The 15,843-nt window shown below is 31.3% G+C and overlaps 2 protein-coding genes across 2 annotated transcripts; both read right to left on the bottom strand.

The window, feature by feature from the left end:
- Nucleotides 1–6,388: 6,388 nt before the first annotated feature.
- Nucleotides 6,389–7,150, bottom strand: LOC117181222. Its single transcript, XM_033373784.1, has one exon. It carries the CDS (start codon nucleotides 7,148–7,150, stop codon nucleotides 6,389–6,391), a length of 762 nt encoding a protein of 253 aa, XP_033229675.1.
- Nucleotides 7,151–7,554: 404 nt separating this feature from the next.
- On the bottom strand, nucleotides 7,555–8,965 carry LOC117181221. Its single transcript, XM_033373783.1, has 4 exons — nucleotides 8,863–8,965; nucleotides 8,515–8,742; nucleotides 7,925–8,355; nucleotides 7,555–7,731 (listed from the first exon to the last, which is right to left on the bottom strand). The coding sequence occupies exons 1-4, from the start codon at nucleotides 8,963–8,965 to the stop codon at nucleotides 7,555–7,557; spliced, it is 939 nt and encodes a 312-aa protein (XP_033229674.1).
- Between the last annotated feature and the right edge of the window lie 6,878 nt (nucleotides 8,966–15,843).

The raw sequence follows: 15,843 nt of genomic DNA, 5'->3' as shown, positions 1-15,843 counted from the left end.
GGCGCATACTTTGAATAAAATATTTGTTATCATTCTCTTGAAATAAATGTGTTTTTTTCTTGAAAAAATACCGGTTTCATATGTATACACCTGGTAGTTCTCAAAAAGATGATGTTTTAACAAAGTCATATCTAAATAAAACCAACTCCTCCCTACTACGTAGATATGACTGTCAAAAAATAATATTTTTGAGAATTTTCTAGTGTTACTGGATTTTCTGATTTTTGGCTTCTCGAAAATACCCACTACGATTGTTGGGTTCCAACCCTAACTTATAAAATCAATTCTTCTCTACCACTTATATATGACTTTGTAAACAAATCATCTTTTTGAAAATTTTTCACTGTTAATAGAGTCTCCGATTTTTCGGCTACTTAAAAATACCCACTTCGGGTTTTGGGCCCCAACCCTTCACGTCTAAACTCAACCCCTCTCTACTAGGTATATATGACTTTTTCAAAAAATAATATTTTTGAGAATGTTCTAATGTCACTGGAGTCGCTGATTTTGATGCTCCTCGAAAACACTCACTTCGATTTTTGGGCTCCAACCCTTAATGTATAGAATCAACCCTTCTCTACCACGTGCAAATAGAGTCTGATTTTTGGGCTCTTCAAAAATGCCAAAATCAAGGTTAAGTTTATACTAATGGGTTTGTATTTTAGTACCCAGGCGAGGTTTTTCTGAATTTTTGTATGCTGCATGAGAGACTCCATAACAAGCCCGAATTTGAGTTTTCGCCTAGGGGATGGTTTTATTTTCAATACGGGTTGTTGTTGGAAATTGATTGTTTGTGCGTTCAAGAGCCAAAAAAAAAAAAGATTATGACGTGTTTGATTTTCTTCTTCATTTAATTTTTATATAGTGGAAATGCTAGCTTTACTAATGTCAGCACCTCCACTCGAAATTTGAATTTTAATAAAAAGTAGTAGTATAGCCCAAAAATCGGCAATACAGCCCAAAAAAAAAGCTTACAAAAAGCCTAAAATTCTGATGCAAAGAAAATTGGGAATTTCGTTTGTGGAGGTGGTAGCTTCATAGACCTCATTTTTTCTATTTGACGTTCCTGGTGCTCAGCAATAACAGGAAAATTGTTGACATCAGCTAAGTTGCATAGAGTAACGTTAGTTAGAGATGATTCAATATTATACAATAAACAAAACAAATTTTTGTAAACAAATTATTTATTGAAAAAATGTTTAAACGGTTTTCTATAATTATACGTTTTTTCAAGTTCTATTGCAAGAAACTTAAATTAAAACAATATTATATTAGGAAAATTCTCATGAGATTATAAGTCTTTATATTATAAACAAATTTAATGAAAAAATGCAGTAATCAGGCATTTTTCGACAGAAAAATTCATTTTTTTCAATGACATTCTTTTCAATTGGGAACTTCATGAGAGTTTCAGCAATATTTTTACTACTTTGACACATTTTATGATATCATCAAACAAATTTAATGAAAAAATGCATTAAATAGGTATTTTTCTACAGAATGTTTGTTTTCTATATCAACTTATTTTATTGGGAAGTTCTTGATCAGTTCAGTCAAATTCATAATTTTTTGTTCAATTTTATAATATTTTCAAACAAGTTTAATAAAGAAATGCAATAATATCATATACAATATTATATTAAACAAATTATCTCTTAATGTTATAAATTGTTTATATTATAAACCAATTTATAGATCAAATGCAGTAATCAGGCATTTTTCGAGAGAAAATTTATTTTTTTTCGATGACAACTTTTTTAATTGGGAACTTTATGATAACTTCACAAAATTTATATTTTTTTAATCAATTTTATGATTTTTTTAAACAAATGCATTATTGGGGCATCTGTCGACGGAAAATTTTTTTTTTCGATGTCAGACTTTTAATTAGGACCTTCATAATAAATTGAACAACATTCATAATGAGTTAATAGATTTTATGAGTTTTTCATACAAATTTAACAAACAAATGCAACATTCGGGCATCCATGAAAGGAAAAATTCGTTTTTTCTCGATGTAAATCTTTTTAATTGAGAACTTCATGAAGACTCAGTCCTTTCAGTTTAAGTTTCTCATTATTTTCATTTTTTTTAATAAGGCTGCAGCTTCAGGGTCGAATAGAATGACCTTTTTCTTCAACGCTTGTCTATGATATACTATTTTTGGATCAGTAGAAATCAACATTTTGCGCCCAAGATCGGTATGAGTAACTCCTCTGCTACATTTTCGAGTGTTAAATTCTCGGATATGTTTAAAGATTATATTAGTCGCTTCTGATATCGCAGGTTTCTCTGTCTACAGTGCTTGCTCATACATAAGTAGCCTACTTAGGGTGGTCCAAAAATGCATAACAAATTTTTTTGCATGCTAGAGGGCAACGATCCCCCCATTTTATTCCAAAACCGAAAAAAGAAATTCCCTCTTTTTTTTAGGGTTTGAAAAAATGTGACGGGAAAGTATGGAGTCCTGCAGAAAATTATCCAACGAAGAATTTCATCTGTCAGACATATGGGTTTGACACCGCAAAGACACCCTCACGTGTACCTGAAAACTACCCTTAAACCAAAATTGTCAATTTGTCATGAAATCGACCTTTTGAACACTGTATTGTCATATTTTTGTACTTAAAATTATTAATATTGATCTAGTGGATATATTTATTATCATTGGTTAATTAACGTTTAATTATTTAAGCAAATGAAATTTGTTTAAATAATGTTTTTTGTAAATTCTTTTTTCCCTTAAAAAATTATTACTATTAGTCTAGTAGAATATTTATTAACATTGGTTAATTAATCTTTCATTATTTAAAGAAATATGATTTTTTTAAAAATTTTTTTCGAAATTTTGTTTTTTTTTCCTGAAAAATTATTATTGTTGGCCTAGTGGAATATTTATTAACATTAGTTCATTAATTTTTTTGAATAAAAATTATCACTTTAATTTTACTGATAAATTGATTATTAATAAATTAATTATTGATTAGTTATTAATTATTACTGATAAATATTCCAATAGACCAACAGTCATAACTTTTATTTTGAGAAAATTGGAACGAAATTATTTAAACAAATTTCTTTTGTTTAAATAATTGAAAATGAATCGCCTAATGTTAATAAATATTCCACTAGACCAATAGTAATCATTTTTACGAAAAAAACAAAATTTCGAAAAAAATTGTTTAAAAAAATCATATTTCTTTTAATAATGAAACATTAATTAAGCAATTTTAACAAATATTCTACTAGACTAATATTAATAATTGTCAGAGGGAAAAACGAATTTTCAAGAATAAAATAATTTAAACAAATTTTATTTGTTTAAACAATTAAAAATTAATTAGCGAATGATAATAAATAATCCATTAGACAAATATTAATAATTGGATAGAAAAATAAAAAAAATAATAAAAAATTAGGTAATTTCTTATTCTTTATTTGGAATGAAAAAAAGGGGGGGGGGTCGTAGTCCTCTGAAAAATAAAGGCCTTTTTGAGCCACCCTAAGTCTACACAGTCTAGTAGACCCAGGAATTTCACTTTTCCAAATTGTTATTGGTTCTGCAGATTCTGAACAGTTTTTACAGTCGCGTTTGAAACAGGTTGTATGCATGTGCAATGGTACAATTGGCATCATGAATGTACCTGCATCCGATTATTCTTATTGACTCAATTTCTGATTCTGCCAACTCTGGCCAGATGCGCCATCCTTGTGTGATCACACAATTTTTGTGAATCAACCCTAACACCAGTCTCCGCTATTTCCATGCTACCTTCAGCAGGAATACATTCTTTCTTAGCGTCTTCAAGATTCACATATAGAGGAAAAATGTCTGCATTTCGTAACCTTCCGTTTTTTCGTTTTTTCTTCTGCCTGAGCACGAAATGCTCAAAAACGCATTTTCAATTTCAATGAGGGAGTAACTGTGCACAAGTGAGAGTGTTTTTCGTCTTTTGGTTGATTTTGAAACGCTCTCAAAATCTTCGGAAGATTTTCTGCCTGTTTTTGCATGATCAAATGTTATTACGAAGTCTGACGATAACCATATTTCGTTAGATTTATCGAACTTTTCTGTATTGTAAAATAAATTCTTTCATTTATTCAAAATCTGGCATAAAGTATCGCAACCGTTTTTCATGCACCACATTTGGTTGTTTACTGTCGAAAGAATTTGTCGAGCAAATGTGACTCACTAAAATATATAGGTCTTTACTGGAATTGGTTATCAGAAAATAACTTAAAACTCTATTCATAACATTTAAAGCTTCCATCTTTGAAATTTATACAACTGTATAATGACAAAAACGTAAGTTTTTCTGCGAATTTTTAATTCCGTAAAAGGCAGAAAAAAAATTAAATGCTTCAACGTACGTACAAGAAATGTCTTATAAAGGAATCTGATATTTACGTATGAGTGATTTCTGAACAGTATCAAATGATCTCTGCCTGACACGAAAGCCAAAGTTGCAAGAAATTTTTTCCTCAGCATAGCATAGCATAGCATAGCATTTGTTTGTTAAATTTGTTTGAAATAATCATAAAATTTATCAATTCATAATGAATGTTGCTGAATTTATAATAAAAGTCCCAATTAAAAGTCTAACATCACGACAACAAAAATTTTTCCGGCGACAGATTCCCCAACAATGAATTTGTTTAAAAAAATAATAAAATTGATAAAAAAATCGTGAGTTTTGCTGAAATTTTCATGAAGTTCCTAATTTAAAAAATTTTAATAGAAAAAAAAACTAATTTTTTTGCCGACAAATGCCTGAATAATGAATATTTTTATTACATTTGTTTAAAAAAATCGTAAAATGGATACAAAATTTATGAATTTTTCTAAAGTCATCATGAAGTTCCTAATTAAAAAAGTTAACATAAAAAAACGATTTTTTCTGTGGACTAATGCCTGATTAATGCAGTTGTTCATTAAATTTGTTTAAAGATATCGTAAAAGTTATTAACAAATATTTTGTTTATAGATTGTTTTTTGTTTATTGTCCAATATTGAAACATTTATAACTTATGTTATAGATGACGAGCATCGGGAACATCAAATAGAAAAATGGACATTTTCCCGTGAAATTTTTTTTATTTATAACCAAATTGAAACCTAAATTTAAAAATCAGGTTCGACAGCTGTCTTAGAAATCTTATTAACTATTTTGACAAATTTTTTTGTTCAAATCAATCAATATGTGTCAGCTGTAAGGTATTTTGCTCCAAAAAAGTCATTTTTTCCCACTGTGCGGGAGTTCGAACCAACATCTATACCTGAATCTAACGCCTAAACGAGAGTGAACTTATCCGGGCATAAACTTAAAGGGGTTTTCAGTGTAAAATCATTTTTAAATAAATAATTTTATCAAATATAAATTGTTGGGTTTCGTAGCATAAGCATCAACATTTTCTTTAAACATGTTTTTATACACATTTTTTGTGGACAATTTTTTTAACTATTTTTTTGTAAGCAATTTTTATCCAAACAATGATTTTTCAGAAAATTTTTGTTTAAACCTTTTTCTTCAAAATTTTTGTTTTAATATTTTTTCAAACAATATTTTTTTCGCTTTTTTTACTAATTTATCTTCGTGTAACTTTTTGATTGTTAGATGCTGTAGAAAAGTTTATAAAGATTATAAATTACATCAAATATAATTTTTAAGAGTAAATTGATTTTTCATAGTCTTAATTTCTTATTTTATATTATTTCAGACACCCTGATAGTTTTATGAAAATAGTGAAAAATGTTGGCTGATATTGATACTTAAAAATTGGTATGGTTTGGATTGCGGGCTAATCCCTGACCTGGGCCAGACTAGACTAGACTGCCAAGACCATAAGAAAAAAAATTTGATAGTGCTAATTTCTTATTTTGTATAATTTTAGACACCTTGATAGTTTTTCGAAAGGGATTAAAAAAATTTGGGTGATTGACACTTGAAAATTTCTATTATGTGGAATGCGGATCAGTCACAGATCTGGGCCAGACTAGAGTGTCAAGACAATAAGAAACAAAAAATTAATTTTGATAGTGTTAATTACTTATTTTGTATAATTTTCGACATCCTGACACTTTTTCGAAACGGGTAAAAAAATTAGCTGATTGACACTTATAAATCTTTATAGTCTGGATCAGTGCCGTAACGGGGAATTTTGACGCCCTGGGCAAAAGTAGATCAGTGCGCCCTTCATATACCCCCCCCCCCACCCCAAACTCTACATGCAAAAAAAATCATTTTAATTTCAGGGTCAAAATTATAAATGCAATGAATTAGTAAAATATGATCATTTTATTTCAAATACGTTTTTATAAAATTTACAATAATATGTAAAAATATATCAAAATAAGTATGACTAATTTCTAAAATCACAGTAACAACTTCTATCTCCTTGCGTCCACGCTTGCAAATTCATCTCTCAGATCATCATATTTAAGGAATTTTGTGATTTCGATTTCAATTGACAACTTAGCCAAACTTGTTAATCGTATTTGTCCCATGGTTGATCTTAAATAGGTTTTGATTAACTTAAGTTTACTAAAACTTCTTTCATCAGAAGCAACCGTAACTGGCAACGTTAAAAATAAGCGCAGTGCAATGCACAGATTCGGATATGATTCAGTTAAATTGAAATCAAAAAGCAGTTGCAACACATCTAAAGGTGAACAAGAAAAGAAGTCGGAAGTGAGCTTCGGCGCTTGATGTTTAAAGCTTTCGATTCCACATTGAATAACAAACTCGTCTAAGTCCTGATCATATCTATGTGCTAATGCTTCTGCATCTTTTTTTAGATCTGCAACGCTTTTTTCTTTCAAAGCATCCCCATGAAGAAAGGAAAAATTGTAAATAACTTGTTTTGTTTCCGCGAAACGCCATTTTATTTGCGTTAATAACGTGTCTAGAACTTGATTTATTTGCAGATCAAATTTTTGTTTTAAAGTTTTATGAAAACCATCATCTTCTGATTCATCTAAGTCCATTTTCTTTGCTTTACGGTTTCTCTTATTGGGAAAGCTAGCTTGGATACCTACACTCTCTGCTATTTTTACCGAATCTTCAATTTCAGAATTAAACCCTTCGCCACGCAGTTTCTTTAAAGTATTGCAAAGTCCGTCGAGCAATATCATCGACTTATCTAGTGTCATGCCTTTGGATTGTAATGCTTTGTTAATTACATTAATTTGTTGGAGAATTTTGTTCCAAATCAGAAGAGTACAAATAAATTTGAAAATTCATTAGAATTATTAAACCTTTTGTGGTTGTCATAGCATCTGGATTTGACTGATCACACGAATATTTATGTAATTCTTCAAAAATCTCCGCAAAATGCAAACAGAAAGCTCTAATAGAATTAGATCTTGCGGACCACCTCGTATCAGATAAACGTCTTATTGTCAGTTTTAATTTCTTCATGAACTTTTCCCAACGCGAGGCTGAACAGGAGAAAAATGTGTTCACTACTTCTATAATCCCAAAAAACGTGACCATTTCTGGGGTAACAGAAGCTGCGTTATTTCCGACCAAATTTAAACTATGAGTCTCACAAGTCTCACGTGGCATATTTATTTAGATTTAAAATTCGACTTTGAACTCCTTGATATTTTCCCGCCATGTTTGCCCCATTGTCGTATCCTTGCCCTCTAACATCATTAATATTTAAGTTATCTTCTTGTAATCTGTCGAGAATTTCTGATGCTAAACCTTTTCCCGTTTTTTTCATGGGACTCTATAAAGTCAATAAAACTTTCCTCTACACTAACTTTTGTATTTTCGTCTAAGTGAACATAGCGTATGATTTCAGATATTTGCTCTTTGCGCGAGATGTCAGGTGTCCAGTCAAATAAAATAGAGAAATATTAAGCTTTTCTTATTTTATTTTTGATCACTTTTGAAACTCTATTACCCAATAACTCAATTACCTCGTTTTGTATTTTTGGAGAAAAATAAGATACAGAACCCTTTTTATGATTTTCAATGCTGACTTTCAAAGTTGGATTATAATGACTGGCAAATTCGATTAAATTTAAAAATATATCTGCTTGAGGATTTCCAATTTGTTCAACTGATCCTCTAAGCGCAAGATTGTTTGAAGCACAAAATAAAATAGCGTCAATAATGACTTTTAAAATTTCACGCCACTTCTTTTTGTCTTCCTCAAATTGACTGATTACGTAATCATTAATAAGGACATTATTTTCAATATTTTTTTCAAGAAGCTTCCACTTAACATAATTGTCACGATGAGCAATGGAATTTTCATGATCTGGTAATGTGGGACTCAAATGTTTCCAGTCATTAAATCCCTCCGCCGAATTCGCTAAATGCTTTGAACGATTAGAATCACCAAACACTAAGCAAGGAAAACAAAAAATTTCATTTTTATTTTTATAATAAATAAGCCACTTTGTTTCAATTTTCTCGCCATTTTGTTGCTTATCTAAAAACCAGTCTTTTTTTAACCTTCTTCCCGATGCATTCTTTGGTAATTCCTTAAAATCTATGTCATTACCTTGATCTGGACCATGAGCAACAAGTATTTGTTTAATTTTATCAGACATTGGAGGCCACGAAGTTGGATCGTTATAATTTGTAGATAGTGTGTCAATCGGAACTTCTGGCTCTTCTATGTTCTTTTCATAAATTGGAAGCACTTCTGATGGTGTTGATGTTGGAAGTGGTTCCGATGATGAAAATGGAATAGCCTCTTCTGATGACAAAATTGTCGAAATTTGAAGTACTTTTGATAAGTTTTGAATTGAAAGTTCTTCGGTCCGTGCAATTATAGGTGTTTCCACTTTATTTACTTGCAATGTAAGAGGAGCCTTAGTTGGAGCCAAAGTCGCTGCAGTAGAAATACATATATATTTGTCCATGAGCTTCCGATTTGCATTTTGTCTGTCTTCCTCTTCTCTTCGTTTCTTGAATTTTCTACATTCGGCACCCGATGGTCTCTTTGACATCGTTGATTTGATCTAAAACAGGACTTTTTCGCAACTGAAGACAATGGTAGACTATATTTAAAACTTTCTTAATTTAAATCACGAAAAATCAGGGAAGTCTCACGGATACTTCAGGCCATTTAAATTGTTTAAAGTTCACAGCAAATACGTGACTTTTAAGCTATTTCACTAACACTGTCATTTCTGAAAAAGTTGACCATCAGTAAATAAATTATGTTAGAATTGTCAAATAAAATCAGAAAGCAGGTAGATTTCATTTTTTCAGCTGAAACTTCTACCAGTAATGCGTTTTTCATTTTCGCTAGTGTTAGTGAAATAGCCTAATTCACTGCATAATTTCTCTATGATTTCACAGGAAAAAAAATAAACTAGCTGTGAATTCGATCTCGGGTGCTTTCAAGTTATAAGAAAAAACAAAGACACACACACTTATTAGTTCACACACTTATTAGTTCACACACTTATTAGTTCATTCTTAGTGATTTTTCACTGCTAACGCTGTGTACGTGTTACAATAATTAAAACTTACCTTTAAAAGATGCGATTTTCGAGTTACGTATTTGAATACTTCATCAAGTATAAAGAAGAAAATTATTCACTCCGCATATGATGTACGAGCTACGAACACATAAGTTACAGTAAAACCAAAAGTTGATATAATGTCCTGTCGCCCAACGGATCCTTAATGTTTATAAACCGACGAGTTAGCGAGCACCTAGATTATAAAGATATATAAACAACTTTTGAAACGACGCGAAGAGTGTGCCTTTATCAGAGTTCTACAAACTGTGGTTTTGAGTTTCGTTTTTGTTTTTAATTTTTCGTAATTTGGACTGCATTTTTATTTGAAATGATTTCTCGAAGAATATTAATTTTTACTTATTTCCTATTTCCAAAGAGATCGGAATTTATCTTAAATTTACTAAAATACTTTTAAAATTTCTGAAAAAAATGTTCGAAATTTTTTTAAAAATTTGTTCGCTTGATCTGCACCCCCCCCCCCCCCCCCCCCCCCCGGAGCTTGCGCCCCGGGCAATTGCCCCGGTCGGCCCGCCCTCGTTACGGCACTGGTCTGAATTGCTGACCAGTCTCAGATTTTGGCCAGATTTGTATAATTTCAGACACACTTAGATTTTCGAAAAAGGTAAACAAAATGTTGCTGATTGAAACTCAGAAAAATGTGTATGTTATGGATTACTGACTAGTCCCAGATCAGGGCCTGACTAGACTGTCAAGACAATAAGGAAAACAAACTATTAATAGTATTAATTTCTTATTTTGCATAAGTTTAGACACCCTGGCAGCTTTTCGAAATGGGTGAAAAAAATTTGGCTGATTAAAACTTATACATTTTTATGTTATATAATGCTGACCAGTCCCAGATCTAAACCAGCCTAGACCGGCAGGACAATAAGAAAAAAAGTTAATTTTAAATAGTTCTAATGTTGTACTTTGTATACTTTTGGATACCCTGACAGTTTTTCCAAAGGGTTAGAAAAGTTAGGCTGATCGGCACTTATTCATTTTCATGGTATGTATTGCGGAAGAGTCCCAGATCTGAGCCTGACTAGACTGTGAAGACAATTAAAAAAATCGGTTTTTAATGTTGTTAATTTCTTATTTTTTATAATTTTAGACACCCTGACTAGACGGTCTAGACGTCACCAGGTTTGGTTCAGATCTGAAGTCAGACAACCAGAGCATTTTCCACTAGGGAGTCTGGCCTGGCCAAGGTTTGGTGCTGTGCATTTTGTTTTGACATTTGCAAAAGTTACAGGGTGTCTGTAATGAAATTTTTTAACTAAAGATGCTTATAGAGGAAAATGATTTTATTCCAAGTCATTAAAAAATTAACGTTTTTTTCAAAGAAATTGCATTTATTGTTCGACCCTTGGCGTGCAGGAATCTTGACAGATTATGTCACAACTTGAAGTACGGGTTAGGTGTTAACTCTGACCAGTTTCAAACACTGCTAGTTTTTGTCGATCAAGTGTCACAACCCGTGTAGAAATGGCCAAGTTACTTCTAGTTTCCACGCTTGGACCAGGCCAGGGGCCCCAAGCTTGGTTCTAGCTTGTATTTCCTAGTGGCTCGAGGTCGAGCCCGACTAGAGAGAAGTGCTCCTAATTGTGGTATCCTTTCGCACTACACATTCGTAGCGTCGACAATAGGAGGGCTTACCTTTGGCGCACTTATTTAAAATAAATGAATGTGAAGATCAATTGTTTACAACAAATAATAACTTTAAAGGGCATTAAAATATTAAACATTATTTTCAATTGATATTTGTAGTAAAAGGTATATTTTTCGTTAAATTTAAAATTTATTATTTATTTTCAAGAAGTGTATCGAAATCATTATATTTTAACTTTTACTTTATGTGCCAGACGTGACCAAACTGGTTAAATACATTTTCGTGATTAGTTTAAACTGCTCGCCGATATTTTAGATCTACAGAAAGAGGGACGTCTATGAAAATAATGTGGTGGATAGTTCTAATTAAGTTTTCCTTTTGGATTTTCCACATCAAATACTTCCCTGCTTGACACTCAATGATTAGTTGTTTTTTTTAACTTAACGTTCTTGATGAAAACTTTACTTAAATTTCATTAAGTTTATACTGAAAAAGAGTAACAAGATGTATGATACGCACAGAATGAATGCATTTAGATTGGATACATTTTTTATGAAAGAAAAACAAACGTTCCTGAAAAATAAATGGCACGGAATCGATAATAAGCTGGAGTCGAGCCAGGACCAGGCTCAGCGATCGAGTCTGGCGATCAAGCCAGGACCCGACCAGATTCAGCTTTTCATTCTAGCTTGACCCAGGCTTGATCACCAGACCAGAGCCTAGTTTTTCCAGGCTTGAACCCGCTCAGGCCCATGACAAAATTCCCACACAGGAACTGTCAGCCAGACCCGGGCTAGACCATCTGCTTAGTGCCAGGACTGGAAACCAGAATATCTGGTCTGGGCCAGGCCACAGCCAGAACATTTTTCCACACGGGAAGTGATCAAGGGACTTATTTTTGATGGATATGAATTTTACACGTTGTTGAAGGTTGCTAAACACATTCATCTACAATACAAAAAATTATTAAAATTTTTACAAAACATTCTTAAATGAAGAAATAAAATCTTTTATTATCATGGTTTTAACTTTGACTTTAGCGTTTTAAACAATCCTCGCATTTTAGAGTGTGCTAAATTATTGTGGACCGTTACTAGGATAGAATATTTATTTTTGAGTTTTATTACATTCTCATCAGAGATTCATGTAAAATTTGACCCCCCCCCCAGTTTTCATCAAATTGTCACGTTTTGAGACCCCCTTAATCCGAAAATTAATATATTAGATTGGCCCAATGACTTTCTTCGAAAAATCAAAAACTACTAGAGTTATCGCATTTTCAAAATCCAGAAAAACAAACTAAAACGAACAATTTAAGACAAACAACGAATAATGCGAAAAAAAAGTCTGGAGAAGAAAAACGTTGCTTTTTGAAAGCCCTACAAGATTATGATAAAAACTTTTTCAATTCGGTGAAAAAGTTAAAAATTCAAAATTTGATGGTTCACAAAATTGTTGAAACCACACTTCTTCCAGATGTAAAAATTCTATGCACGGTTGTTCATAGTACTTTAAAACATAAACAATTTATCCTTCCGACTTTTTTCTATAAAAAGAAAATTATCAGAGTTAGAGCATTTTCAAAATCCAAACAAACAAATTAAAATGAACATTTTAAGATAAACAACGCAAGAAATGAAAAAAAGTCAGGAGAAGAAAAACTTTGCTTTTTGAAAACCCTACAAGATTATGATAAAGGCTTTTTTAACTTGGTCAAAAAGTTGAAAATTCAAAATTTGATCGTACACAAAATTTTTGAAAAATCCAAAAATTCCATTTTTTGGTCAAACTATGCAAGATGCGAAAAAAATGAGAAAGCTCAAATTGCGTGCTCTGGAAAGAACTACAAATTTAGAATGAATCACTTTTCGATATCAGCTACGAAAAACATGAGAAAAAACTTGTTTATCCAAAAAAGAGCTATAATTTTTTATAAGACATGTAGTTTTTGCTTTAGTAGTAAAAAATAGCATTCTAAATAAAAATATTAAATTTGTTTGAAAAAACGACACAAGGTATGATCTTCAATTACCAGACAACAGTTGTTCGCTTAAAAAGATCTATAAATTTCTTATTAATCATTCTTCGGTAGGACGAGTAGATTTTCTTTTAATCGTAAAACACAAGATTAAAAATTTTTAAATTTATCTTATGAGAAAAGCACAGGAAAAACGAAAGCGGACATAGGCTCCTATATAAGCCCTTATATAGGTTCCTGTATTAGACCCTATGCAGATGCGCAGTAGTCTTTATTGAAGCGCAAAAAACAATATTAAAAATTTTTTTAAATTACAAAAACAAGGAAATAAGAATTAGTATGATTCAATTTTTATGCATATTATGAATTGTAATGATATACATTTAGTTTCAGAGCAGCTTAGAATACAATTTGAAGCAAAATAAGAAACAAATACAGAATTCACAATCACAAAATTACAGCGATAGGCGTTTTGAATCTTAATTTTAAAATGTTTGCGCAAGAATGTACGAAAATACATAGACCGAGCGCGTAGCGCGAAGTAAACACATAATCGAGCGAGAAGCGCGAGATAAATGAACAATCGAGCGCGAAGCGCGAGCTACATATAACATCGAGCGCAAAGCGCGCGTTAAGAATGTGCCCGCGTCTTAATATTATGATAATATTTATCAATTATACACTTTAAATTTGCAGGTTATAAAATATGTTTTTATGAATATTTAGAAATAAGTTTTATGTGAAAAAAATTCCGCAAATTTCAAAATACTTTACAGAAGGCACAAAATAAAAAAATCTTATCAAAGAATATTTACCATCCCAATATTCCTTTTATATCAAAAATTAGTTATAAACTATTCACACCATTTAAATCCCATGTATTGATTTTTAATGAAATGTAATCATTATATTTTATGAAAAATCATGAACTACAGTGAAAAAAATTTAATTTTTGTTTAGGAATAAACTAATATTTATATAAAAATTTCTAATTAACTTGATTCCGATACCAATCTTCAAACTGATATTTATAATTTTTCTTTAGGTTACTCACGTTAAAAAATAGAAGAAAACTGAAATTTGCTATCTTACAGAAAAGAAAGAAATTTTCCTATACTAAATATGGGAATAAAATAAAAAATGGCAGCAACTCGGAAAGAAGAAAATCAAGGAACAAATAATAGTATCGACGATTTAGGACATTCGGAACATGCCCTTCATACAGCTGCTGCATACATGTCAAGCCAAGCTAAATACGAAGATGCGGTTATTGTTATGAGAAGCACGAGATCTGGAAAAAGTTCACTAATTAATTATATGATTGGTAACCAATTAATTGCAGAGAAATTTTCTGCCTGTAAACCAGTTGTCCTAAAAAAGGCTGATAATAATTCTCCTGGACCACAAATTGGAATTGGATCCACTTCTGAGACAATAATTCCAAGCAGGTGGGATTTTAAAAAACTTCATAATTTAGGAATATGGGAATCGCCAGGATTTGTTGATACCAGGGGTACAGTTCAAGATATCAGAAATGCATTTTACATCAACGAGCTTTTCAAAAATATTAAATCAGCTAAAATTATTTTAGTCACTGACATGAATGATATTGCAAACGATAGTATCAGTAAGACCTTTTTTGTCTCTGTTAAATTCCGTCGAAAATATATTAAAGAAAAGATGAAGGAATGTTATTCCGGCATAGGAATTATTTTCTCAAAAGTACCAAATACACTGTATGAAAATGTAGTTGACAAAAACTTTATAAACGAACTTTTAAAGGAACAATTTTTATCAAGCAAGGCTATTGAAATATCTGAGCCTGCCAAGGAATTCATAAGGTATTTGATAAAAAACAATCAAAATATTGGCCTATTTAGGAGAGCTACTGCTGGTCATATCTCAGATGATATTACTCACTCATCAACAGTTTTTTTATTTAATGTTCGTAAAAAATTAAGTTGCATAAAAGTGTTTACTGAGTTGGAGAAACTGGTAGGAAATATTTTTGAACAGACACTGATAGATTTCAAAACAATGAAGGATGAGGGATTGTCGCATGATAAATTAATTCAATGGACACAGAAATTATCCATTACTGCAGACAGAATATCAAAAGTACTGAATGCAAATATAAGTTTTCATAACAAAATATCTGAACTAAAAGTGATCGATCCCAGAATTGAAAACCTAATTAGAAAATATAATTTGCTTCAAAAATCTAAATTCACGGAATTTATTGATCAGTTATTAAATCTGAAGGAGAGCCGACATTTCGATATCAACTTGCAAATTATACTTATGACTGCAAAGACTAAAGTTGACGAATTGCTGATTGGGTTAAAATTGCAGTTAAGAGAAATAACTATAAAAGAAGCTGAGGCTCAGACATCAGAAGCTAGAGAGGAGTATGAAAAGGAAATAAAAGAATTGAAAACGCAAATGAAAGGTGTAAAACAGCACAATGAAAAGGTCAAAAAAAAATGAGGTCTTTTTGCTTATGTTGGTTCGACTATTAATTCTGGTTTAGAAAACATTAGTTCTACCATTGCAACTGGTGTAAAAACTATTGTAACTGGAATCAAATGTGTATGGCACACTTTATTTTAAAGGTTAAATAAATACAGAAAAATTAAAGAAAAAGTACGAATAAGTAATTTTTATAGATTTTCTACAAAATAAATGGGTAGAATACGTCAAAGTGTTCCCACCTATTACATATATATATATATGTGTGTGTGTGTGTGTGTGTGTGTGTGTGTGTGT

This window comes from Belonocnema kinseyi, chromosome 10 (assembly GCF_010883055.1).
Source record: "Belonocnema kinseyi isolate 2016_QV_RU_SX_M_011 chromosome 10, B_treatae_v1, whole genome shotgun sequence".
In the NCBI taxonomy this organism is placed as follows: domain Eukaryota; kingdom Metazoa; phylum Arthropoda; class Insecta; order Hymenoptera; family Cynipidae; genus Belonocnema; species Belonocnema kinseyi.
This window is presented reverse-complemented; position numbering and strand designations above follow the sequence as displayed.

Bases quoted from the DNA above. Each gene is read 5' to 3' on its own strand.
- LOC117181222 (XM_033373784.1), bottom strand. From the start codon at position 7,150: ATGACACTAGATAAGTCGATGATATTGCTCGACGGACTTTGCAATACT.
- LOC117181221 (XM_033373783.1), bottom strand. From the start codon at position 8,965: ATGTCAAAGAGACCATCGGGTGCCGAATGTAGAAAATTCAAGAAACGA. The intron at 8,743-8,862 runs GTATTTCTACTG...ACTTATCAAAAG, and splicing joins GCTCATGGACAAATATATAT to TACTTCAAATTTCGACAATT. The intron at 8,356-8,514 runs GTAATGACATAG...TTCCTTGCTTAG, and splicing joins TGCTCATGGTCCAGATCAAG to TGTTTGGTGATTCTAATCGT.